General features: G+C 44.5%; 2 protein-coding genes and 1 long non-coding RNA gene across 3 annotated transcripts; 2 read left to right on the forward strand and 1 right to left on the reverse strand.

The window, feature by feature from the left end:
- Positions 1 to 1,212: 1,212 nt before the first annotated feature.
- On the forward strand, positions 1,213 to 14,063 carry LOC112077338 (serine/threonine-protein kinase SIK1-like). Its single transcript, XM_070441646.1, has 15 exons — positions 1,213 to 1,567; positions 1,893 to 2,069; positions 3,057 to 3,173; positions 3,991 to 4,054; positions 5,220 to 5,381; positions 6,188 to 6,312; positions 6,589 to 6,712; positions 7,823 to 7,861; positions 8,529 to 8,569; positions 8,693 to 8,750; positions 10,314 to 10,655; positions 10,991 to 11,198; positions 11,295 to 11,329; positions 11,447 to 11,741; positions 11,848 to 14,063. The coding sequence occupies exons 2-15, from the start codon at positions 1,923 to 1,925 to the stop codon at positions 12,572 to 12,574; spliced, it is 2,484 nt and encodes an 827-aa protein (XP_070297747.1). The 5' UTR covers positions 1,213 to 1,567; positions 1,893 to 1,922; the 3' UTR covers positions 12,575 to 14,063.
- A 3,236-nt stretch (positions 14,064 to 17,299) lies between these two features.
- Positions 17,300 to 21,550, reverse strand: cryaa (crystallin, alpha A). The gene is made up of 3 exons (XM_024143856.2): positions 21,138 to 21,550; positions 19,099 to 19,221; positions 17,300 to 17,682 (listed from the first exon to the last, which is right to left on the reverse strand). Exons 1-3 carry the CDS (start codon positions 21,333 to 21,335, stop codon positions 17,470 to 17,472), a joined length of 534 nt encoding a protein of 177 aa, XP_023999624.1. The 5' UTR covers positions 21,336 to 21,550; the 3' UTR covers positions 17,300 to 17,469.
- Positions 21,551 to 22,130: 580 nt separating this feature from the next.
- On the forward strand, positions 22,131 to 25,150 carry LOC139026333 (uncharacterized). The gene is made up of 2 exons (XR_011478113.1): positions 22,131 to 22,203; positions 24,011 to 25,150. It is a non-coding gene; the product is annotated as an uncharacterized lncRNA (long non-coding RNA).
- The last annotated feature ends 328 nt before the right edge of the window (positions 25,151 to 25,478 follow it).

Consider the following 25,478-nt stretch of genomic DNA (forward strand, 5'->3'; position numbering starts at 1 on the left):
TCTTAAACAACTTCCTACTTCTCAGCATCAACAAAAAACTCCAAGGCTCTAAGGTCCCCGGGTTCAGTAACAACAAAATGACTACAAGGCTCTAAGGTCCCGGGGTTCAGTAAACAACAAAACAACTACAAGGCTCCAAGGTCCCGGGGTCAGTAACACAAAACAACTACAAGGCTCCAAGGTCCCGGGGTTCAGTAACAACAACAAACGACTACAAGGCTCTAAGGTCCCGGGGTTCAGTAACAACAAAACAACTACAAGCTCCAAGGTCCCGGGGTTCAGTAACAAAAAAACAACTACAAGCTCTAAGGGTCCCGGGGTTCAGTAACAACAAAACAACTACAAGGCTCCAAGGTCCCGGGGTTCAGTAACAACAAAACAACTCCAAGGCTCTAAGGTCCCGGGGTTCAGTAACAACAAAACAACTTCAAGGCTCTAAGGTCCCGGGGTTCAGTAACAACAAAACAACTACAAGGCTCTAAGGTCCCGGGGTTCAGTAACAACAAAACAACTCGAAGGCTAAATGGTTCGTGGTTCAGTAACAACAAAACGACTACAAACTACAAGGTCCCGGGGTTCAGCATCAACAAAATAACTACAAGGCTCTAAGGTCCTGGGGTTCAGCATCAACAAAACAACTACAAGGTTACAAGGTCCCTGGCTTTAGTAACAACAGAAGCAGGGCAAGCTTCATCCTAACAGCCATCATCCTATTGAATAGTGGGACATAGGACACAATTTACATTACATGGCCAGACAGTAGGCTATACATGTCACAGGGTACTGTGTGTGAATGTGTGCGTTTACTTTGTATTGTATTCCATTATATTGTATTACAGTGTATTGAATGTGTGTATTTCCTTTGTGTCATATATACAGTAGAATTCCAATGCAAATGGACAATACAAAGTGTGGTGCATCATACAAGCTCAATGCAACATTGACATAGCAACTAAATGGTGGCTAGAATCCAACAAAATATCATGCTGCTGAGTGTCGCAAATTGAGTTGAACAATGTTAGCCTTGGCTCATGAGTCATCACCACATTGGTCATCATGACCCACTTAACTGTATGCCTGTCCGTTAAACTGCTTATAGGGAGGAGACTAGTGAGCCTCTAGTCTACTAGAAGCGTTGATGGTCTAATTCAATAAAGATACGTTGCTGCTCAATGTTATTGTTTAGCGTTACTGTACTCTGAGCGGCTGCTACAGCCTATTCATTGTGCAAACCTCGTGAAGACCACTTTGGCGTCACCGTGTCCAGCTAGCTTTCCCGCTCCACGAGAAGCGCGCGGGACAGTTGCTCGGCAACTCTGACGCAAGCTTGACGTTAATTAAGTGTGTTTTAGTTCATTATGGCAGGAGAAGATTTACAGGCGAGTTTGAGTTACAGAGGTTGTGTGGATTATTGCATACCAGATTTATCCCCCGTTAACAAAATATGAGGAACAAATCGTCTGTGCGCAGTTCTTAGGAAAGTAGCCTGGGTGCGCGCACTGTTCTACAACGGTCGAGGATTCAAACAACATAGGTGGATGTATTGAACTGTAGATTTTCTGTGAAGGTAAATTACATGATTTTGTTTTGCAAATGAATAATAGGCTATGGTCTGTTTTTATTTCAATGACACTTGTTGGCTAAAGGATATCTGATTGTTCAACTCTTACGCTTTTAAGTAAGCTATAGTCTTTCCTATAAATAAATAGTTAAATGGAATTACACTTTTTGAAAGGTGTTGAGATTTATAGCCTTRGCCTACTAGATTTAATATCACAATTGTATATTTTTTATTTTCTATGCAGCCTATATATTGACAAAATATGTTCTCTCAATTGTGTTTACGGGAGTGGCCTAATAACGGTACTCTAATCCTGGGAAATGGACAATAGGTTTATCCAGTCACTGGGTGCCTCTGCACCATGGTGGTTTTATCCGATGGCTCTCCCCTGAGCCARCCATGCCCCGGGGGGCCGGTTCAGGTCGGTTTCTACGAGATCATCAGGACGCTGGGGAAGGGAAACTTCGCTGTAGTTAAACTGGCTTGTCACAAAGTCACAAAAACCCAGGTGCGTAATTACGCATGCATAATGCATATGAAACATTTCTTCCCTACACCATAAAATCTCCAATATTCAACTCCACCTCTACATTCATTTTTGGTCCTTATACAGTTTGTTAACATGGAGTGATTTCATACTGTTCGGACTTACAGCCAGCTGCTGCTGAGCTAACAAGTGACAGAATGGGTAACATGGTTTCAAAGCATTTCGTATTATTCTGTACATAAATCCCAGACAGTATGATATATTACTTTTCGTAAGGAATGTATTAATTTGTGGATGTCCATCATCCATATCGTATGATATGTTGGGAATTACAATTTGTATGATAGGTTACAAATTTGCAAAACATACAATATATTACGAATTTGCTAAATGTATGAAATGCTATGAATCCCAATTTGTTGGCTAGGGGTTGGGGTTAAGGCTAGGAGTTAGGCTAAAGTGTTAAATGGATACTTCTGGATATCTACTTACCTAGAGTCAGATGAACTCTGGATACCATTTTTATGTCTCTGCGTGCATTTTGAAGGAAGCTRCTAACTAGTGCTAGCGTTAGCACAATGACTGGAAGTCTATGGGTATCTTCTAACAGCAAATACCCATAGACTTCCAGTCATTGTGTTAATGCTAGTTAGCATTGGCTCTCAAAATTACCTCTTACTTACTTCATACTGGACACAGAGACATACAAATGGAATCCACAAGTTCATCTGACTCTGGGGAAGTGGATAAAGGGCCTCTTTGACAAAATCCCAAAGTATCATATCATACCAATTTGAGTGTCCCCAGATTTACGTTTACTATGTTACGTCTAGTATATCTGACCAGGCTGAAATGGGACCTTGGCAGAGTCTGAAGTGGCACCATATTCCCAGTATATTCACAGTGCACTACTTTTGAATAGAGTGCAGGGCTTTGGTCAAAAGTAGTGCACTATATAGGGGTTAGGGTGCCATTTTGAAATTACCTATCTGCTTTCTGTACACACAGGTGGCCATTAAAATCATTGATAAGAAGAGACTGGAGCCCTCTGACCTGAAGAAGATCTACAGAGAGGTCGAGGTGATGAAGCTCCTCAACCATCCGCACATTATCAAGCTCTATCAGGTAGCTCCTCAATCATCCTCACATTATCAAGCTCTATCAGGTAGCTTCTCAACTNGGTAGCTTCTCAACCATCCTCACATTATCAAGCTCTATCAGGTAGCTTCTCAACCATCCGCACATTATCAAGCTCTATCAGGTAGCTTCTCAACTATCCTCACATTATGAAGCTCTATCAGGTAGCTTCTCAACTATCCTCACATTATCAAGCTCTATCAGGTAGCTTCTCAACTATCCTCACATTATGAAGCTCTATCAGGTAGCTTCTCAACTATCCTCACATTATGAAGCTCTATCAGGTAGCTCCTCAACCATCCTCACATTATCAAGCTCATCTCAACCATCCGCACATTATCAAGCTCATCTCAACCATCCGCACATTATCAAGCTCTATCAGGTAGAGGAAAGAGTTGTGGAACTAGCTCTCACTCTCTCTCTGCCCCCTCTCTCTCATTCTCTACATGGAGAATTTTGAAAGGTCAGGTTGTTTAACTTGTAATAGGGGTTAAGTGTATGTTTCCCAGCCCTCAGCCCAGCCACCCCCAGCTCTATGAGTCACATGGGGATTTCAGAATGGAAAATGACGACCCCGTCAACCCTCCCCTAGTTTCAATATGGTCTCAAAGCAAATGTTTCTTAAAACAGAATCTTTRATTTGTTTTTTGTAATGGTTTTTAAGGATTCAAATATGGTTCCTCCTGTCATATTCTCGCATTACACTTTCAGTACGCTCTTCCACAGGCTTACATGTGATAATGACATGGGAAATGTATATTTAAGTTGTATTTATCAGAAAGTGTGCCTCTCTTGTGTGTTGCAGGTCATGGAAACTAAGGACATGTTGTACATGGTGATGGAGTATGCCAGGAACGGAGAGATGTTTGGTAAGTGGGAGGGTATCGCTCTAGGGGTGTCCATCTTGCTTGGTGCAATCTCTTAGAACAGTGTGTTTGTGTGTGTGCACATGTGTACTTGATCACTAATTATTTACAATGATTGAATCAAACAATCTGAACCAACCAATCAATTACATTCCTCATTATTCACCCTCTATCCCCTCCTCTCCCATCCTTCCACCCTCTATCCCCTCCTCTCCCTACATCCAACTCTCTATCCCCTCCTCTCCCTACATCCCACCCTCTATTCCCTCTCCCTACATCCCACCCTCTATCCCCTCCTCTCCCATCCTTCCACCCTCTATCCCCTCCCTCCCCTCCTCCCACCTCTATCCCCTTCCTCTCCCATCCTTCCACCTCTATCCCTCCTCTCCCCTCCTCCCACCCTCTATCCCTCCTCTCCATACTCCCACCTCTTCCACTCCTCTCCCTCCTCCCATCCTCTATCCACGTCCTCTCCCATCCTCCACCCTCTATCCCCTCCTCTCCCATCCTTCCACCCTATATCCCCTCCTCTCCCCAGCTCTATCCCTCCTTCCCTTCCCCACCCCCTCTATCCCCTCCTCTCCCAGTCCTTCCACCCTCTATCACCCTCCTCTCCCATCCTTCCACCCTATATCCCCTCCTCTCCCACCCTCTATCCCCTCCCTCCCCTCCCACCCTCTATCCCCTCCTCTCCCATCCTTCCACCCTCTATCCCCTCCTCCCCTCCTCCCACCCCTCTATCCACTCCTCTCCCATCCTCCACCTCTATCCCCTCCTCTCCATCCTTCCACACCTATTATCCCCTCCTCTCACCACCCTCTATCCCCTCCTCTCCCCTCCCAACCCTCTATCCCCTCTCTCGCCATCCTACACCTCTCTATCCCCTCCTCCCATCCACTCTATCCCATCCTCCCACCCTCTGTCCCCTCCTCTATCTCCACCTCCTCCCCCTACCTTCCCACTCCTCAACCCTCCTCTCCTACATCCAACTCTCTACTCCCTCCTCATCCCTCCTCCCACCTCTATCCCCTCTCTCTCCCCTCCTCCCCCTCTATCCCTCATCCTCTCCTCTCATCTCTCTCAACCACCCTCTATCCCCTCCTCCCACCCATCTATCCATCATCCCACCCTCTATCCCCTCTCCCTACATCCCACCCTCTTTCTGTAGACTACCTGTTATCGTTGGGGCGGCTGAGTGAGAGTGAGGCTCGCAGGAAGTTCTGTCAGATCCTGTCAGCGGTGGACTACTGCCACAGCAACCACATCGTCCACAGAGACCTGAAGGCTGAGAACCTTCTGCTGGACTCCAACATGGACATCAAAGTAGCAGGTACAGGCAGAAAGGAGAGGCTCGGAAATCAATCAGCCTTGAATSACAGAAAGATGGATGTTTAAAAAACAGGACAAATAGAATTGCTTTAGTTAGTAATTAAGCTACAGTGCATTCAGAAAGTATTCAGACCCCTAGACTTTTTCCAAATTTTGTTACATTATAGCCTTATTCTAAAATTAATAAAATAGTTTTTTTCCCTCATCAATCCAAAATGTAAATAAGGTATATCTGTTGTTTATTTGTAATAAATTTGCAAATATTTCTAAAAACATGTTTTCACTTTGTCATTATGGGGTATTGTGTGTAGATTGATGAGGGAAAAATATAGATTTGATCAATTTTAGAATAAGGCTGTATGTAACGTAACAAAATGTGGAAAAAGTCAAGGGGTCTGAATACTTTCCGAATGCACTGTATATTATATAATATTTTATTAGATTCTATTGAAGGTGGTGGTTTAAAAAATGTAAACAATTATTCACCTACAGTATGGTTGCTATGGTGTCCCTTGTCATGTGCATATGTGTCCTATGATATGAATGAGAATGTTCCAGAGGATTCACGAGGGCTTAAGGCAGGGCTTTTCAATTCCGGTCCTAGTGGGCCAAAACATCTCTGTTTTTTGTTTCTACCTGGTAGTTAATTGCACTCACCTGGTGTCCCAGGTCTGAATCAGTCCCTGATTAGAAGGAGAGGATGAAAAACAGAAGTATTTTGGCTTTCCAGGACCGGAATTGAACAGCCCTGGCTTTAGGGATAGTATCCTCTGATATTAATGGACTTTTTCCTCTCCCTCCCTGTAGACTTTGGTTTTGGGAACTTTTTCAGTGAAGGACAATTTCTGTCCACCTGGTGTGGGTCCCCTCCCTACGCCGCTCCAGAGGTGTTTGAGGGGATTGAGTACGAGGGGCCTCCTCTAGACATCTGGGTAAGGGACCAGGAAAGGATGGTTTCTCTCCTATTCTCTTGCTTTGGGTTGATTATTTCTCTATAATGTCATGGGAATGAAAGTGCAGATGAAGGTTGTATGTTTTCAGATCTCAGAATCCCTCTTGTACTGTAATAACCTTATAGGTAGTTATTGTGGTGGAGAGATGATTCATCAGGACTTCTATATCTTTATCTGGTAGTGACAATAGTACTAATAGCAGTAGGAAGTGGCAGGACTGTGGTGCTCATCTCACTCACCCCCTTTGGTGTTCAGAGTCTGGGCGTGGTGCTGTACGTGTTGGTGTGTGGCGTCCTGCCCTTTGACGGCCCCTCCCTCCCCGCGCTCAGGCAGAGGGTCCGGGAGGGCCGCTTCAGAATCCCCTTCTACATGTCCCAAGGTACGGTCCTGCAGGACACATGACAGATACTCACAGCACCAAGGCTGAAACCACACACTATTCCCTATTTTGTGTGCTACTCCAAGTATCGATAAAAAWATATATATATACAGTACCAGTCAAACGTTTGGACACACCTACTCATTCAAGGGTTTTTCTTTATTCTTTGACTATGTTCTACACTGTAGAATAATAGTGAAGATATCACAACTATGAAATAACACATATGGAATCATGTAGTAACCAAAAAAGTGTTAACCAAATTAAAATATATTTTAGATTTTAAATTCTTAAAAGTAGCCACCCTTTGCCTTGATGACAGCTTTGCACACTCCTGGCATTCTCTCAACCAGCTTCATGAGGTAGTTACCTGGAATGCATTTCAATTAACAGGTGTGCCTTGTTAAAAGTTAATTTGTGAAATTTCTTTCCTTAATGCGTTTGAGCCAATCAGTTGTGTTGTGACAAGGTAGGGGTGTTATACAGAAGATAGCCCTATTTGGTAAAATACCAAGTCCATGTGTTATTTCATAGTTTTGATGTCTTCACTATTCTACAATGTAGAAAATAGTAAAAAATAAGGAAAAACCCTTGAATGAGTAGGTGTGTCCAACCTTTTGACTAGTACTGTATATATTTTGTTTGTTGTTGCTAGGTAGCGTTAGCTTGTGCTAGTTGACTGTTCCTGTGCGAAAACGCTGGTATTTTTCCATTCTATAGCTTATTCTCATCTTCTTTTTAAATAGTGAGCCAACATGTTTTCAAGCTCTTTTATTTCCATGACTGATAAAAACTCTTTGTCTCTTGCAGCAGACATATAGTGAGGAATATGTTGAACATAGTTCTCAATACATATGTATGGTGATAATATTGCATTGTGAGGTCTCTGGCATTCCAGACTTTGATAATAGGGTGCCATTCCAGACAACGTTAGATATGATTATAGATGTTATAAATCCATGTTGTATTACATCAACACACGCTGCTGTTGTCACCACGAAAAAAAAATTGTCTTTTCTTAAGTCTAGAAACTAAAACAATTCAAACTACAGGGTGATACAGCCGGTTCTGAAACCTCTTCATTTTGTCTTATTCCCTCCTTACCATCAGACTGTGAGAACCTGGTGCGGAGGATGTTAGTAATTGAACGCAAAGGATAGGTGGCCGCGGATCAAGAAGCCGGTGGATGAAGTCGGACCCCGGACGGCGCCCCAGAGACGCCCAGCGACCCTGCACTGAATGGCAGAGCCTGTCTGGGGGATTAGCGAGCCGGTCTTGGCCTCATGCAGACTGGGCATCGATCGGCAGAGGACCATTGAGGTGAGTCGGAGAAATACTAAGAAACAGTGTGAGTCTATGTGTAACTCCATATTGTGTAGTACATTTCCTACTGTATGTATTTCAATAGCTCTCTGCTCTCCCTCTCTCTCTGTCTCTCTCTCTCCTCTTTCTGCGCTCTCCTCTTCTCCCTCTCTTCCGCTCTCCTTCTCTCCCTCTCTCTTTTCTTCTCTCTTCTCTTTATCTCTCTCTCTACTCTCTCTCTACCTCTTTCTCGCTCTCCCTCTCTCTTCCCTCTTTCCTCTCTCTCTCTTCTCTTCTTCTCTTTTCTCCTCGGTCTTTCTCTCTCTCTCTCTTCTCTTCTCGTCTCTCTCTGCTCCTCTCTTCCTCGTCTCTTCTTCCTCTCTCTCTCTCTCTCTTCTCTCTCTTCTCTTCTCTCTCTCTTCTCTCTCTCTCTCCCTCTACTCTCTATCTCTCTATCTCTCTGTTCAGAGCGCAGCTAACACACTTTCTGCTATCTACGTCTCATCTGGAGAAGGTGAAAAGGCTCGCGTCCCCAGACTGCCACAGCACGAAAAGGTGACCCAACCTGAACAGACTCTGTACAACTGCATTAGTGATAGGATCACCATGGAAACCAGGGGGAGGAAGCCACAGGAAGAGGAGCTCAACGAGGAGGGAGGGGCAGCACACTTCTCTTAGACCTCCAAGAACACTCTGGCCGAGGTCTCTGCCAGCCTCCAGCAGTGCAGCGCATCTTGTGAGTACTGAGACCACACATGCAAGCGCAACAAATCTGAAATATGTTATTTACGTACAAACTTTGCATGAGGTACACACACTATACAACACACCACTATACACACACTATAGACACACCACATATAGCCACACACTATAACCACATATATACCACATACTATACACACACCATATACACACATCCTATACACACAACTATAACACATACTATACACCACACTATACACACACTATAGACAACCACTATAACACACACTATACACACATCACTATAACACACCACTATACACTACACTATACACACACATATAACACACACTATACACACACTATACACACACCACTATACACTACCACTATACAACACCACTATACACCACTATAACACATAACTATAACACACCACTATACACACCACTATAGACACACCACTATACACACACCACTATAACACACTCACTATACACACATCACTATACACATACCACTACACACACCATAAACCACATATACACACCACTATAACACACACCATACAATCACCATATACCACACACACTTATACCACACACCACTATAACACACACACCATATACACACACACCACTATACATAACACACCATTACACACACCACTATACACACATCTATAACACACATCACTATACACAACATATACACAAACACCACTATACACACACCACTATACACACACACACTCTACACACACATATACACACCACAATACACACACTATAAACAACCACTATACACACATCACTATACACACACACTATACACCATCATATACACACCTATACAACACCACTATACACACATTACCACACATATACACACATCATATAACACACCACTATACACACACACTATACACACCTATAGCACATACACTATACACAATATGACACCACTATACAACACACTATAAACACTCTATAGACCACACACAACACAGCACTATAGACACACAATATAAAACACCCACTATGACAACCTAACATACCATATATACACTATACATACAACAACTACAACCAAAAACATTATACACATACCACTATACCACATATATACACTCATATACACACACACTATAATCACACCACTATACACACCACCACTATATACCACCACTATTGACACACATATTACACACATCCTATACCCATCACTATACACACACACCACTATACACACAACACTATATCGACATATACCACACACTAATACACCAATATAGAAACACCACATATCACATATCATATAAAACACATCATTAAACATAACATAACAACACCATAAAACACAAACCACTTATAGACACCACTAATAGTACACACATAACAATTATCATTACAACCACTATACTCCAACTTAACACACATACTATACACACACATATATGGACAACATTATACATCACACACTATAAGAACAGTGCCCACTAACACATACAGCACTAATTCACACCATATAATAGCCCTTTCACATTGTCACAAGGTTACAGGGCTAAAGTTCTCTACTCTCTCCTCATCTACAGGTGTTGTGGTAAACTCATCCGACCAAGCTTCCTCAGATAGTTTCTCCTCTTCCTCCTCTTCCTTCTCTGCCAGTCCCAGCCTGTCCAGCCCTATTGAGGACCCCTATATGTTACTTGTAACTACTGTGGTTGGCCCTGGGACTGATAGCCCCACAGAGTCCCCCCTGGCCCTGTCCTCTACCGTGCCCAGCACTGTTGACAGCCCCTATCAGTTATTGGTCACTACCGGTCATCTGGCCCTGTCGTCCACCCTGCAGCCCCCTCCCCAGGACAGCCTCCCCGTACCCAGCTTCCAGGAGGGCCGCCGAGCCTCCGACATGGACACCGGCGCTCTAACACAAGGTATGGACGACCACTTCAAAACTTAAGCACAGACCAGTATGACAGATGGAAAGAAGAAAACCTTCTTATGTATACTGTAATTGGCTCCTGTCTTACACATTGGAGACATCTCTTGAGTTTTAATCATCTTWGATGTAGATCAGAAACGACAAAGGTCCTAGAATGGATCCTTGAGGAACTCCACAAGATATTAAGATACCTGTCAGTCTGCACACACAAACTGCTCTCTAAAATAAACATAATTCTGTAACCGTTAGTAACAATTTAGTTATAGATCTATTCTTGGTGGCTTTCATGAAGGTTTATGATGTCGTGATCTTTGACCTCTGTTCCAGGTCTGAGGGTGTTCCGCCAGCAGTTGAGGAGGGAGGCCAGCGCCAAGGGCCTGCTGGGACTGAACAAGATGAAGAGCCCCYGGGTCCGGCARGGGTGGTCCCCCCCAGCCTCTGGCCCTGCACCCTGCCCCCCTGCCTGGGGGGGGCGAGACCTGTCCCACTGTGTCCCCACCACACCACTGTCAGAGGAGGGCTTCCAGCAGCAGAAGTGAGGCAGACCCTTTTGTTTCTTATCATTGTGACTCAAATTATTATCAAGCCATTTTTGATTGGATTAAATAACCATTTGTCAAAAGCTTTTAAGCATTTGCCTGATTGTGTTGGACGTGCACCTGCAACGTTTCTATTGTTCCACTGTTCCATTGTTCCGTTTATTGAGCAAACAAATGAAGTGCGCCCAAGTATTTAAAATATAACACCTGTTGTTCTACTGACTTTTCTGCGTGTCTTCCCCAGATGATCCAGATTCCATGTGCCAATCCATCCCCGACCACCACCTCTTCCTCCCGCCACCCCACGTCTTCCTCCCGCCACCAACCTCTTCCTGTCTCCTCCCCCCTCCTAACGTTCCCGCTCCTCCTCGTCCTCCCATTGGCTCTGTTCTCCACACACACACTGTCACAGACTTCCTCACCACCTCCCTTCAACAGAACCACTCACCACACCCACAACTACACCCACACCTACAACTACACCCCAACACACCCACACACACTACCACCCACCACTACAACCACAAACTACACCACTAGCCACAACTACACCCACATCCACAACTACTACCACAACCACAACTACACCACATCCACAACTACACCCACAGCTACACCACAACTACACCACAACCACAACTACAGCCACAATACAATACAACCACAGCTACACCCACAGCCACAACGACACCCACAACTACACCCACAACTACAACCACACTCACACTACACTCACAGCTACACTCACAGCTACACCAAAAGACACACCACACCACCAATCCTACCTATCTCTATGCTCAGAGCAACCGCTAGACTTATCCCTTCCTCTCCTCTTCCTCCTTCTCTTCTTCAGCTATGGTGCGCGGCTGGCCACCTCTTGGAGACCCATCTCCATATCAGCTCTCCTCGGGTTGAGACCACCCCGCCCTTCTCTGACGCTCCTCACTTCCCTGTTCAGCCCCAGTTCCCCACCCGAAACCCCAGTCTCAGCCTAAGCTACTACACCCCACCCAGACCCCAGTTTCAACTACTGCACCCCACCCAGACCCCCAGTCTCAGCTACTGCACCCCCACAACCACCAGACCCCCATCTCAGCTACTGCACCCCACCCCACCCAGAACCCAGTCTCAGCTACTGCACCCCACAACCACCCAGACCCAGTCCAGATACTGCACCCCCACCCCACAACTACCCAGACCCCAGTCTCAGCTCAGACGTGATTCCCACTCTGACCCCCAGCCTCAGCCAAGGCCCTGGGCCAACCACCGCCTCTATACCCACTCCCAGACCTCCAGGCGGCCCCAGCTCCAGCGCCAGCCACGTTTGCCTCCATGCCCAGTAGGGAGAATGGATCCTGGGTACGGACCATAGGAAACACRCAGGACTACGGGCCTAGCAGCTGTTGGACAGCAACGGTCTCAAGGCTAACATTAGGACMCAGAGAGYGAGACTGGAGAAGTGGAACTGGGCCTCAGACTGATGTCCCCAATGACTCAATGCCACGATGCTCTGGCAACAGTGGACGTTAWTAAAGAAGGATGACATCAGTGGGACCTACTTAGGATGGACTGTGAGTCCAATGGTGGAATGAGCTTCCCCTAAAGCTAGGACAGCAGAGTCCCTGCCCATCTTCCGAAAACAACTGAAACTCTACCTCTTCAAACAGTATCTTAAATAAGACATTGCACTTCTCTTTTCCTACTAGCACTGGCTTAGCTGATAACTCCTCTATATTGTGGAAAAATGTACTTACTTCGACTGTGATATGTGGTTGTCTCACCTGCTATCTTAATATGAATGCACTTTGGATAAAAGTGTCTGCTAAATGACTCTAAAAAATATTTTTATAATGTAATGCTGATCATGGGCAAACTGTCATGTCGGTTGTTGTGTGAACTGAAAATACCAATAATTGACCTACTGTGGAGACAGCAGTCTAGTCCTTTCCAGGAAGCACGACTCCCAGTATTCTCCTATTCTCCTATTACAAACTAGGTTAAGTGGTATTTGTTGTCTCCCTGTCGTCTTCCATAAACTGTCTTTGATTCAGTGCAGTTGACATGAGGAAGACAACTTAAAATAAGTGTTTTCTCATGCAGTTTGAATTCAGACCCGCCTTGTGCCTTTTGAACAAACAAGATGACTYTTMTATTGAGTGGACKAGACTCAACAAACCTCTCTGTAATACGTTTTTTGTATTGTAAATCGAACATTGTAAATTGAGTTTTGTAGTTGAATACTTTTTCATACGTTGTTAGATAATTTTTTAACAAAGGAATGAAAAAAGCCATTACGGGTCTTTGCTGCTTATTGCTGTTGCTCTGTATGACTCGTCTGTTTTCAGCTGGCCKACCACCACCAGCCCAGCCTCCACCTGTCTGGCTCTGCTTTGGTTCCAGTCAGGGGGTTGGTATTGCTATACCTCCCRCACTGCCTGTAGTTTGTTATTATTGTAAGGACTGAGCCCTGCTCTGGCAGAGAGCTCCCCTGAAGAAGCAGAGCCTAACATCTAGACCTAAATARCTAATGCAGGTAGCCTGGTAGGTAGGAGCGTTGGGCCAGTAACCGAAAGGTTGCTGGATCAAATCCCKGAGCTGACGAGGTAAAAATCTGTCATACTGCCTTGGTTGCTGGATCGAATCCCCGAGCTGACGAGGTGAAAATTTGTCATTCTGCCCCTGAGCACTGTTCCCCGGGCGTGATGATGTGGATGTCGATTAAGGGAGCCCCCCTGCACCTCTCTGATTGAGGGGTTGGGTTAAATGCGGAAGAGACATTTCAGTTGTATAACTGACTAGGTATCCCCCTTTCCTATTGTCATTTATTTGGTTATTTAATGGTTAAACGAATATGTGGTGTTTCCTGTCTGTTTCCTGTCACTTTCTTTTGGTATTGGTATTAGGTATTTTATTAGGATCCCCATTAGCTGTTGCAAAAGCAGCAGCTACTCTTCCTGGGGTCCACATCAAACATGAAACATGACAATATACAGAACATTAATAGACACAAACAGAACTATATAAAATTGTTTTTTTAAAGGCACACGTAGCCTACATATCAATACATACACACAAACTATCTAGGTCAAATAGGGGAGAGGCGTTGTGCCGTGTGGTGTTGCTTTATCTGTTTTTTGAAACCAGGTTTGCTGTTTATTTGAGCAATATGAGATGGAAGGAAGTTCCATGCAATAATGGTTCTATATAATATTGTACATTTTCTTGAATGTGTTCTGGATTTGGGGACTGTGAAAAGACCCCTGGTGGCATGTCTGGTGGGATAAGTGTGTGTGTCAGAGCTGTGTGTAAATTGACGATGCAAACAATTTGGGATTTTCAACACATTAATGTTTCTTCTAAAAAGAAGAAGTGATGCAGTCAGTCTCTCCTCAAATCTTAGCCAAGAGAGACTGGCATGCATAGTATTTATATCAGCCCTCTGATTACAATGAAGAGTAAGACATGTCGCTCTGTTCTGGGCCAGATGCAGTTTAACTAGGTCTTTCCTTGCAGCACTGGACCACACGACTGGACAATAATCAAGATTAGACAAAACTAGAGCCTGCAGAACTTGCTTTTTGGAGTGTGGTGTCAAAAAAGCAGAGCATCTCTTTATTACGGACAGACCTCTCACCATCTTTACAACCATTGAATCTATATGTTTTGACCATGACAGTTTACAATCTAAAGTAACGCCAAGTAATTTAATCTCCTCAACATGTTCAACAGCCACACCATTCATTACCAGATTCAGCTGAGGTCTAGAAATTTCTAAGGAGATGATTTGTAACCAAATACAATGCTCTTAGTTTTAGAGATGTTCAGGACCAGTTAATTACTGTGGCCACACATTCCAAAACAGACTGCAACTCTTTAAGGGTTCTCAGTGACTTCATTAGCTGTGGGTTTCTGATGTGTATATGGTTTGAGCTCACAGCATACATGGACACACATGCTTTGTTTAATGCCAGTGCAGGTCATTGGTAAAAAATACGAAAAGAATAGAGGGCCTAGAGAGCTTGCCCTGCGGTACACCACACTTTACCAATGTTTGACATTAAGAGAAGCCTTCCATTAAAGAAAACCCTTGACTTCTATTAGATAGAATAGCTCCTGAATCCCACAATATGGCAGAGTTGAAAACAGATTATGATCAATAATATCAAAGGCTGCCATGCCATCTAACAGTACAGCTCCCACAATCTTCTTATAAAATGTACATGTTGAGTGCCCTTTTCTATAAGCATGCTGATAGACTGTTTGTTAATTTGTTTACAGAGAAATAGCATTGTATTTGTCAAACACATTTTTCCCAACAGAGTTTGCTAGGTTGGCAGCGAGCTGATTGGGTCTGCTGTTAGAACCAGTAAAGGCTGCTTTACCATTCTTGGGTAGCGGAATGACTGGCTCCCTCCAGGCCTGAGGACAAATACTTTTCTATGCTCAGATAAAAGATATGACAGATAGGAGTGGTTATAGAGTCAGTCACCATCCTCAGTAGCTTCTTTATATCATTGATATTGGCTTCATAATACAGTTTATTCTTTTTTTGTTGAGTTTAGTCACAATCATTTTCTCAATTTGCAGTAAGCCAGCCAGTCGATGGTGCAGCCAGACTTTTAGCCACTCCTTTTGCCCAATCTCTTTTTAAATTCCTCATCAATCCATGGAGCCTAACAGTTCTAACAGTCAGTCTCTTAACAGGGGCATGTTTATCTATAATTGAAAGAACGCAATTTCATAAATTCATCAAGTGCAGCGTCTGGATGCTCCTCTTAATCACATCAGACAACAAATATTTTTAACTATCATCCACATAAGAGTCACAGCAAAATCTTGTGTATGATCTCTTATACACTATTTTAGGCCCAGCTGTTGGAACTTTGGCTTTCCTGGATATAGACACTTTTTATTGTGATCACTGCTCCAATGGGTACGGATACAGCTTTAGAACAGAGTTCTACAGTATTAGTAAACATGTGATCAATACATGTGGATGATCCTGTTCTGTAGTGTTTGTAAAACCCTGGTAGGTTGATTAATAACCTGAACCAGATTACAGGCACTGGTTACAGTGAGAAGCGTCCTCTTGAGCGGACAGCTTGATGAAAACCAGTCCTCTCTCTTCAGATTCTCTCTATGTTCTATCTCTCCTGTCCCCAGTCTTTCTCTTTGTCTTCTCTTGTCTTAGCCTCTCTGTCCCAGTCTCTCTCTGTCCCAGTCTCTCTCTCTCTGTCTTACTCTTTTGCTTTCGTGCCACTTATTTCATACTTATTTCGGTGACTGATTAAGAAGAGGATAAGATTAATCATAGTTCTAAGAGAACAAACACTCTCACCTCTATTACAATGAATATGTGGTCTAGTTTTCCTCKGTAGCTTTGCAGGTTGACCTGCGCAACGGATACGTTCACATCCAATGAATACTRGATGAAACAGAGAAAGTACAGACAAGGGGTTGCTTCTTGGTTAATATTACAGTTTTATTGTTTCTACTTCTCAGGTAGTGAGCAGATATCAGCTGAACAGGGCTAACGCTACAGGACAGGAAATACTCAAGGACAAGAGAGAAGCTTTTGGAAAAAGTCGCGACACAGGAATGGAAAAAAGCCAGGTGGTGGTATAAGCCCAATGATGGAACCCCTTTTCAGTACTACAGCAGTCCTATAGGACCAGACAATGGTACGTACTTAACCGTAACTCCTCCCTCTCTTTCTTTCTCTTAGAAAGAGTTGCTCAGTAAAGCCCTTCAGTACAGCCAGGAGAAAGACGGCAGCTTCCTCACTGGGTGAAATATTACCCACGGTACCCCTGGGGTGACCGATTGTTTACGCAGGAAGTAGAAAGCCAGGGTTAAGTCATGTGACCCTCTCTTAAATCCTTTTGTTTTGTTGTTGTCCCCACAAGCCCCAACCGTCCCTCTCTTTATCCATCCTCATGGGTCATGAATCATAATCAGAACCAGAATATTAATACTGCCATAATAGTCTAGCGTAGTCTAAAAAAGGAGAAAATATTAGACTAGAAATACACTGATATCTTCTAAGTGTGGAGTCAGGGAGAGAGGGATTGGGGTAGGGTGGTGAGGGGAAGGGAGAGGGGCGAGGGGGTGGGGAGACTCTGGGGGTAAAGGAATGTGTTGTTCAACCCTGCCCCAGCCACATGGCTGCTTTATTTGGAAGAGAAGCCCCCCTCTGCATGCCSCCTCCCGCCCTTCGACACCCCCCTGCATCCCCGGTGCAACCCGGCCGGCAGCACGCCCGTCTTCTTAAGAGGAGGGGGCAGCGTTAGTCTTGTCGTCGCGGGTGACGGGGATGCTGCGGTCGCCCCGGCCGAGGTCGCCACCGCCACCGGTGACCTTTGGGCCACAAAGGGTCAGGAGGCCGTCGGTGGACAGTGTGCAGGAGATAGCCGATTGGTCCACGCTGGAGGGGAGGCGGTAGCGGCGGTGGAACTCACGCGAGATGTAACCGTGGTCGTCCTGGAGACAAGAGAGAGAGAAATGAGGATGAGAGTAACGATATAGAGTGTCCACGTTCAACACGTTAGATGGAAAATTATGAAAGTTTTTGTGGTGCTTTTTAAATCATTATCCCTTCGCACTGTCTGTCAAATGTAGGCCTAACCATATGAATTCAGCCCTCTCAGAAAAAAACATCTGCGGCGGCTGGGAATGACGTAAGAGAAAGCAAAACGTTCCTTAGTTACAACGGCTCCCCCACTCAGCCTGTCCCTGGAGGCCACTAACATCCAGAATGAAAATAAATGACGAGAGAGAGAGAGAGAAGAAAGAGAGAGAGAGAAGAGAGAGATAAGTAGCATATTGTAATCTAATTTAATGACGCTTAAATCTTACAAAGGAAAACTCAAATCATTGTGGGTCACGTTCACCTCTATGACTAACATACATCACATTTGTTCTGTGTCACCGTGTGGCCAAGGAAATGAAATGATCCCAAACAATGTGTCCCATTGTTTATGTAGGAATCCCTATCATTGGATATGTTTTTCCCAGCAAAGTGTGTCAGTGTGTATAGTTTCGTCTGAGGACACGTAACTGCTTGGTTGTTTGACTTCATCCTGGCTGAACATGGGCCTTGAAAAGGGTTGAATTGAATTTGTATGAGGGGCAATGCGCCTAAGCCGACCAATTTCCAGAGTAAACAAAACACTCACTTAACGCACGTGTGAACAACACACACACACACATTCTTTGAATTAATTCGGTTGAGAAATTCTCCTCTGACTAAAAATGTTGAATCTAATAACACYTCTTGTTAGCATCTCTTTGAGGACGTGGCTGGTTAAAGCTGGTTGTTGTAGCAGTGGCTCTGTCTAGGCAGTTGGAATGAGCAACCTGCCTAAGGATGAATGCACTGACCTGGAAAGCACAGTGATGACAGTATCTGGTGCGCTTGTTGCTGGTATTACTGCCATAGGGTGTTTCCATGTGACAGACGTGCAGGCACTCACACTATACCTGTACAGTATATACAGTATGTCACAGGAGGTTGGTGGTACCTTAATTGGGGAGGGTGGGTTCGTGGTAATGACTGGAGTGGAATCAGTGGAATGGTATCAAATATATCAAACACATGGTTTCCATGGTTTCCAGGTGTTGATTCCATTCTATTCYRTRCGTTCCAGKCATTATTATGAACCATCAACAGCCCCCACTGATATATATGTGCACATGTGAGAAACCAYGCTTTGGTGTTCCAAGCCATAGTAGAGGTTTTGTGTTTGAACTCAGGAGTGGGTGTACTACCACAYGTCATAGTRAAAGTTTTGAGCTAGCTCGGCCTGTCTGTCCAGAGAGATTAGGGTGTGTGCTGCTTGGATGGSGATGSAATCTTAACCCATCCAACCAGGGGTCACCGATGGTGGGAGYCCTCACCTGTCTCTCTCCATGCTTGCCCTGGATCTCCACGTAGTCATCAGTCACCTTTACGTTGAGTTCATCAGGAGAGAAGTGCTTCACATCCATGAAGACCGAGAACTTGTCCCTGTCGGACCTCACCTGGAGAGATAGAGGGAAAGGGGTTGAAGGTTAAAGGTCACAGGTGGCGGGAACCTGGTAACCACAGTGATGCTCATCTTCTGAAATGTAGTTTTTTCCCCCATATAAGTTCAGTTCTATATGTTGTCATGAAGAAGATTATCCATTTCTAAAGTGTGTATATAGATGCTGCAAAACAAAATGTGTGTCACTCGTCACCAAAACACTAGATGTTGTTTGGACATCGAAATTCTGATATTCTGGCATATAACCCAAGTTGAAATGCAGTTTGAGCTAGTAATGGAATGAGTCAGTATATTATGGGCAGGACAGAGCATGACTCTGTTTGACCTGGTTTAGGTGGATAACACTGCAGCAGTCTCTGAGCTCCTCCCTGCTGAGAATCACTCAAGATTAGTGCATTCCGTTTGCCGCTCATTTTCAAAGCACTTGCAATAATCTTGCAAATTGCAAAATGCACTTCTTATCGTTGTTTACAGCTCAAGTAGTAGGGATATTTGACCTCTCTGTTCTCTGTACTCTCTTATGACAATCAGCAACATCTACTACAGCTGTATAGGATAGCAGGATGTCGTAGCCATTCAATAACAGATTCTGGCTCAGTTCTACCGCCTTCGAGCCAACTTCACATAACTGACCTTGGCTAGCGCTACCTGCTGTCATAGCCATTCAATAACAGACCTGCAGCTACGCTACTGCTGTCATAGCCATTCAATAACAGACTGCGAGCGCTACTGCTGTCATAGCCACTCAAACAAAGACTCTGGCTACGCTACCTGTCATAGCCATTCAATAACAGACCTGCTAGCGCTACGCTGTCGAAGCCATTCAATAACAGATCTGTTAGCGCTACTGCTGTCATAGCCATTCAAAACAGATCTGGCTACGCTACTGCTGTCATAGCCATTCAAAACAACCTGCTAGCGCTATGCTGTCATACCATTCAATACAGATCTGGGTCGCTTACGCTTGTCACTAGCCATTCAATAACAGACCTGGCTAGCGCTACTGGATGTCATAGCCATTCAATAACAGACCTGGCTAGCCTACTGCGCGTAGCCATTCAATAACAGATCTGGCTACGCTACTTCGTCATAACCATTCAATAACAGACCTGCTAACGCTACTGCTCTCAAGCATTCAATAAAACAGACTGCGCTAGCGCTACTGCTTCTCTCTGATTTGGTATAGGGATTCCCCAGGGTCATGTCCTTGTCTTCCCACTCAGCTTTCTCTCTCTATAACTGTTACATCTCCCTGTACTATAACGAATTCAGTGTAGCCTCTAGATTAAATCATTGAGTTTCTCTGTGAAAGATATGCACACATAGACAACCTTAGGGGCAATTACAGTGCAATTCAAATCTGTCCAATCTCAGTCCATTTTGCGAATCCTCTTTTTTAATGAAAACTGTAGAGGATTAACCAATGCATCATGGCACTAATAACCCGGCTTCAATTGATTTATTGTACCCTTATTTACCAGGTCTGTTGACTGAGAACACGTTCTCACTTCACAGCACACGCATGGAAATATTACAGGCGGAGGGAATGAGCCGATTGTAAACTGGGGATGATTCGATTCCCCCAAGGACACACACGCTCTCTCTGTAAGCTAGGACAACATGCAGGCTCTTCTGTCTATGATATATTACATCTTTCCCCATCAAACACTGACAACCAAGTCTGCTTTCTATCCATTAAAAATAGACAACAAAAAACATGCAAATTATACATTTGGGTWGTTTGAACTAAACTAAAGTGACCACAGATTTAGAATGATGGWGAATGAATAGGTCTTAGTGGATCCTATTCTTCCCCAGAGGATGGAGCAGGTGAGCCTGGTAAACCAGACCGAACACTTCCAATGCTGAGCACAGTGATCAATCAGTCAGGTGGAACAGGTTAGTTGTTACCTCAGACATGCCAGAGTTGGTGGAGTCCAGGAAGTTGCGGAACAGRGACTGTCTGTAGTAGGGGCTGATGGTGGAGGCAGCGTAGGGGAACAGGTCATAGTCGAACATGCCCTCCCCGAAAAACTGGTCAAAGAGACGGGCGGGATACATGGAACCCATGGCACGTCTGAACCAGGGGTGCTGGATGGCAATATCCATACTAGCGTAGGTTAGGTTTTAGCTCGACGGGCCCAAACTCGATACAGGCAGTTTCTTGCTGCTCGGCTTTAGCTCGGCTCGCTAGTGTCTGTGTTCTGTTAGGAGTAGAGAGAGAGAGGCGTGAGGGAGGACTAGAGGTGCCGTGGGAGAGAAACAAAAGCAGCAGCAGTAGTAGTAGTAGAGAGGAGTAGGGGTCCCAAGTGGTGCGTGTCCTCTCCTCTGCAGCCGTCCCCTCTTTATATACCTGTGGGGCAGAAAAGAGGGGCTTTAGTGCGGATCTCTGTGGAATGGCATTATCTCATGGTGGGACGGGCTCAGTCAGCAGAACCGGTGGGTGGTGTGCACGCTGGCCCGTTAATCTACAGCCTGGCCCTCGTAACGTGGCGGGACCTGTGCCAGCGCCAACCGGACGACAAGGGTCTGACAAAACAAGCCGAGGCTTGGCCTGTCGAGATGGTGAGGAAAAGGGGGAGATGGAGAGAGCAAGAGAGAGAGAGAGAGAATCAGGAAGTCAGGGGTGAAAAAAAATGGGTTGGTGGCACCTTAATTGTGGAGGACTGCCTCATAGTAATGGCTGGAAAGAATAAATAGAATGGTATTGAACAAATCAAAAACATGGTTTATCACGAGCCGTCCTCCCCTCAGCAGCCTCCTGTGGTTGGTGGGGTTTCTGACACTGGATACGGGGGATGGGAATTAAACCTGTCTGGGTGTGGAGCACCGACATCTATTCTCAGGATTCCGTTTGACTGATAACCTCACGTCTCATGCCTATTCTCAGATCCGTTTGGACTTGATAACCTGGGGAAGCTCTCTCGCATCCTGGAGACGGACCATTTTGCCCTGGTGGTACACGAACAGATCCAATGTAAGTCTTTCTGCCTGCTGTAATTGGTGGAGACATGTTGCGGATAAGAGGAGTGAAGGTTCATTGACCTTTTCTGAAGGGCAAGTAACAAGGTGGCAAGGTGGCTGGTCTGAACCCATTTTAAACCAGCCTGGTTTAATGTCTGCTGTTGTGCATGTGACTGGTATACAGTGCAAAGTATTTCAGACCTCTTGGACTTTCCCCACATTTGTGTTACGTTACAACCTTATTCTAAAATGGATTAAATAAATAAAGTTCTCATCCAATCTACACACTATCTCATAATGACTGGAAAACTGAAAACCGGTTTCAAGAATTTTTAGCACATTTATAACAAAAAACAAATACCTTTTTACATAAGTATTCAGAGCCTTTGCTATGAGACTCGAAATTGAGCACAGGTTCCATTCCTGTTTCCATTGATCATCCTTGAGATGTTCTACAAGTTGATTGGAGAGTCCACCTGATTGGAATGACACACACCTGTCTCTATGTAAGGTCCCACAGTTGACAGTGCACATCAGAGCAAAAACCAAGCCATGAGGTTGAAGAATTGTCCGTAGAGCTCCGAGACAGGATTGTGTCGAGGCACAGATCTGGGTAAGGCTACCAAAAATGTCTGCACCATTCTTAAATGGAAGAAGTTTGGAACCACCAAGACTCTTCCTAGAGCTGGCTGCACGGCTAAACTTGAGAACCTGATGGTCACTCTGCAAGAGCTCCAGAGTTCCTCTCTGGAAATGGGAGAACCTTCCAGAAAGACAACTATCTCTGCAGCACTCCACCAATCAGGCCTTATGGGTAGAGTGGCCAGACGGAAGCCACTCTCTCAGTAAATAGGCACGTGACAGCCCGCTTGGAGTTTGCGAAACAAGATTCTCTGTCTGATGAAAACCCAAGGTTGACTCTTTGGCCTGAATGCCAAGTGTCACGTCTGGAGGAAACCTGGCACCATCCCTAAGGTGAAGCATGGTTGGTGGCAGCATCATGCTGTAGGAATGTTTTTCAGCGCAGGGGACTGGGATCGAGAGAGAAAGATGAACGGCGCAAAGTACACAGAGATCCTTGATGAAAACCTGCTCCAGAGCGTTCAAGACCTCAAACTGGGGCGACGGTTCACCTCTCCAACAGGACAACGACCCTAAACACACAGCCAAGACAGCGCAGGAGTTGGCTTCCGACAAGACTAAGATGTCCTCAAGTGCGGCCCAGCCAGAAGCCCGGACTTGAAACCCGACGCGAACATCTCTGGAGAGACCTGAAAATAGCGTTTGCAGCGATGCTCCCCATCCAACCTGACATAGCTTGAGAAGATCTGTAGAGAATAATGGGAGAAACTCCCAAAATACAGGTGTGCCAAGCTTGTAGTGGTCACACCAAGAAGACTCAAGGCTGTAATCACTGCCAAAGGTGCTTCAACAAAGTACTGAGTAAAGGGTCTGAATATTTATTGTAAATGTGATTTTAAAAACAAACATTCTTAGCAAACATTTATTAAAACCCTGTTTTTGCTTTGTCATTATGGGATATTGTGATGTCATTATGGGGTATTGTGTGTAGATGGATGAGGGGGGGGAACGATTTAATACATTTAGAATAAGGCTTGTAACGTAACAAAATGTGGAAAAAGTCAAGGGTCTGAGTACTTTACGAATGTACTGTATGTGCCAGTCTCAAAGGTCCTCAGTTGTTTGGTCCCAAAATGATTTGGCCTGCAACCAACCATAACCCACCCTCCCTGGTCCAATGATGGCTGTAGGAGGGAGCTAATTCCACCCTCTCTATCCTTCCCTCTTCCTACTCTCAGACTTGACGGACGGCTCCCCCAGCCTGAAGCAGATGGTGTTTGGTGTGGTGGACGGCCATCGACTTGCTCAACTTTCGTCACGGCCAGGAGAAGAGGGAAGAGGTCCTTCTCTGAGTGCAGTGACCTGGACCGTGTCCCCGTGACGGCTGGGTCATGTGCGCACAAACACCATCGTGTACACACACCTCGTGTACACACACATGGAACACATTAATTATACATGACAGCTCACAACCATACACAAAACGCACTGTGACATTAATGCAATATAAAAAACATGAGGTCGTATGAACTTGATTGGTGGACAAACTGTTGTTGCTGCTTTCTCATGACATGTGAGTCATTTAGCAGATCTCTTATCCAGAGCCGACTTACAGATAGTGAGTACATACATTTTTCATACTGTTCCCCCCAACTGGTCCCCGTGGGAATCCAACCCACAACCCTAGCGTTGCAAGCGCAATGCATTCATATGAAAGTCTTAAATCTTTGCTATATTTTTCTAGCTTGATCATAGAATGTAGACACTGGCCTACAGAGGGAATTACCAGTGTTGCTCTGTAGTGTTTATTTTAAATGATCAGACTGTACCTCTTCCCATGTACTAAATCAATAATTGTTGAAGCCAAGCTTTACGGGGGGGAAAAAACGGTTTTTAATTGTTGATCAATCAAATCAACGCATTTTTCAACGCTATGCATAATGACGCAACACTTGCACAATTACAAAAAGGTTTGGGAAACAGACCTGTATGTAGATGTATTTTTAAAAGGTCCAATGCAGCTGGTTTTTATTCTGGATATCAAATCATTTCTGGGTAAACAATAAGTATTTTACTGTGATTGTATTCCATTGAAACAAGTAGCTTCTTAGCAAAGAGCAATTCTTCAAGCAAGACTTTAGCTAGGACAGTTTGGGAGTGGTCTGAGTGGGAGGGGGAAAACTCAAAACTAGCTGTTGTTGGAAGAGAGATTTGGAACATTTTGCTGTTGGTCTATTAAAAAATGTATCGCGTGATGATGTCACCATGGAAAGTCGAAAACTCCCGCCCATGCTAACCGCTGATTAGAAGGTCCTGTGTAGATTACATTTCAACCAGCAACTATCAGGAAATAACACTAATAAAATGTCTTCACATTTTTATAGTGTCAGTTTTATCAGCTGTATGATAAAAACACAGGAAAAACTGCATTTTCAGACAGTGTTTTTCCGTGTTTACATGCTGTTGCACCAAAACAGGCTGGAATTTCAACGGCCTTTTCAAACAGCTCTGACACTAAAAGGGCATCAGAATTTTAGCAATTTACATTTGAGTTATTTAGCAGACGCTCCTATCCAGAGTGATTTACAGTGAATGAGTGGATACTTTTTCAGTCAATCTAATGTATTTATAAAGCTCTTTTTATATCTGCAGATGTCACAAAGTCCTTATACAAAAAACTCAAAGAGCAAGCAATGCAAATGTAGA

This window comes from Salvelinus sp. IW2-2015, unplaced genomic scaffold (assembly GCF_002910315.2).
Source record: "Salvelinus sp. IW2-2015 unplaced genomic scaffold, ASM291031v2 Un_scaffold4463, whole genome shotgun sequence".
Classification (NCBI taxonomy): domain Eukaryota; kingdom Metazoa; phylum Chordata; class Actinopteri; order Salmoniformes; family Salmonidae; genus Salvelinus; species Salvelinus sp. IW2-2015.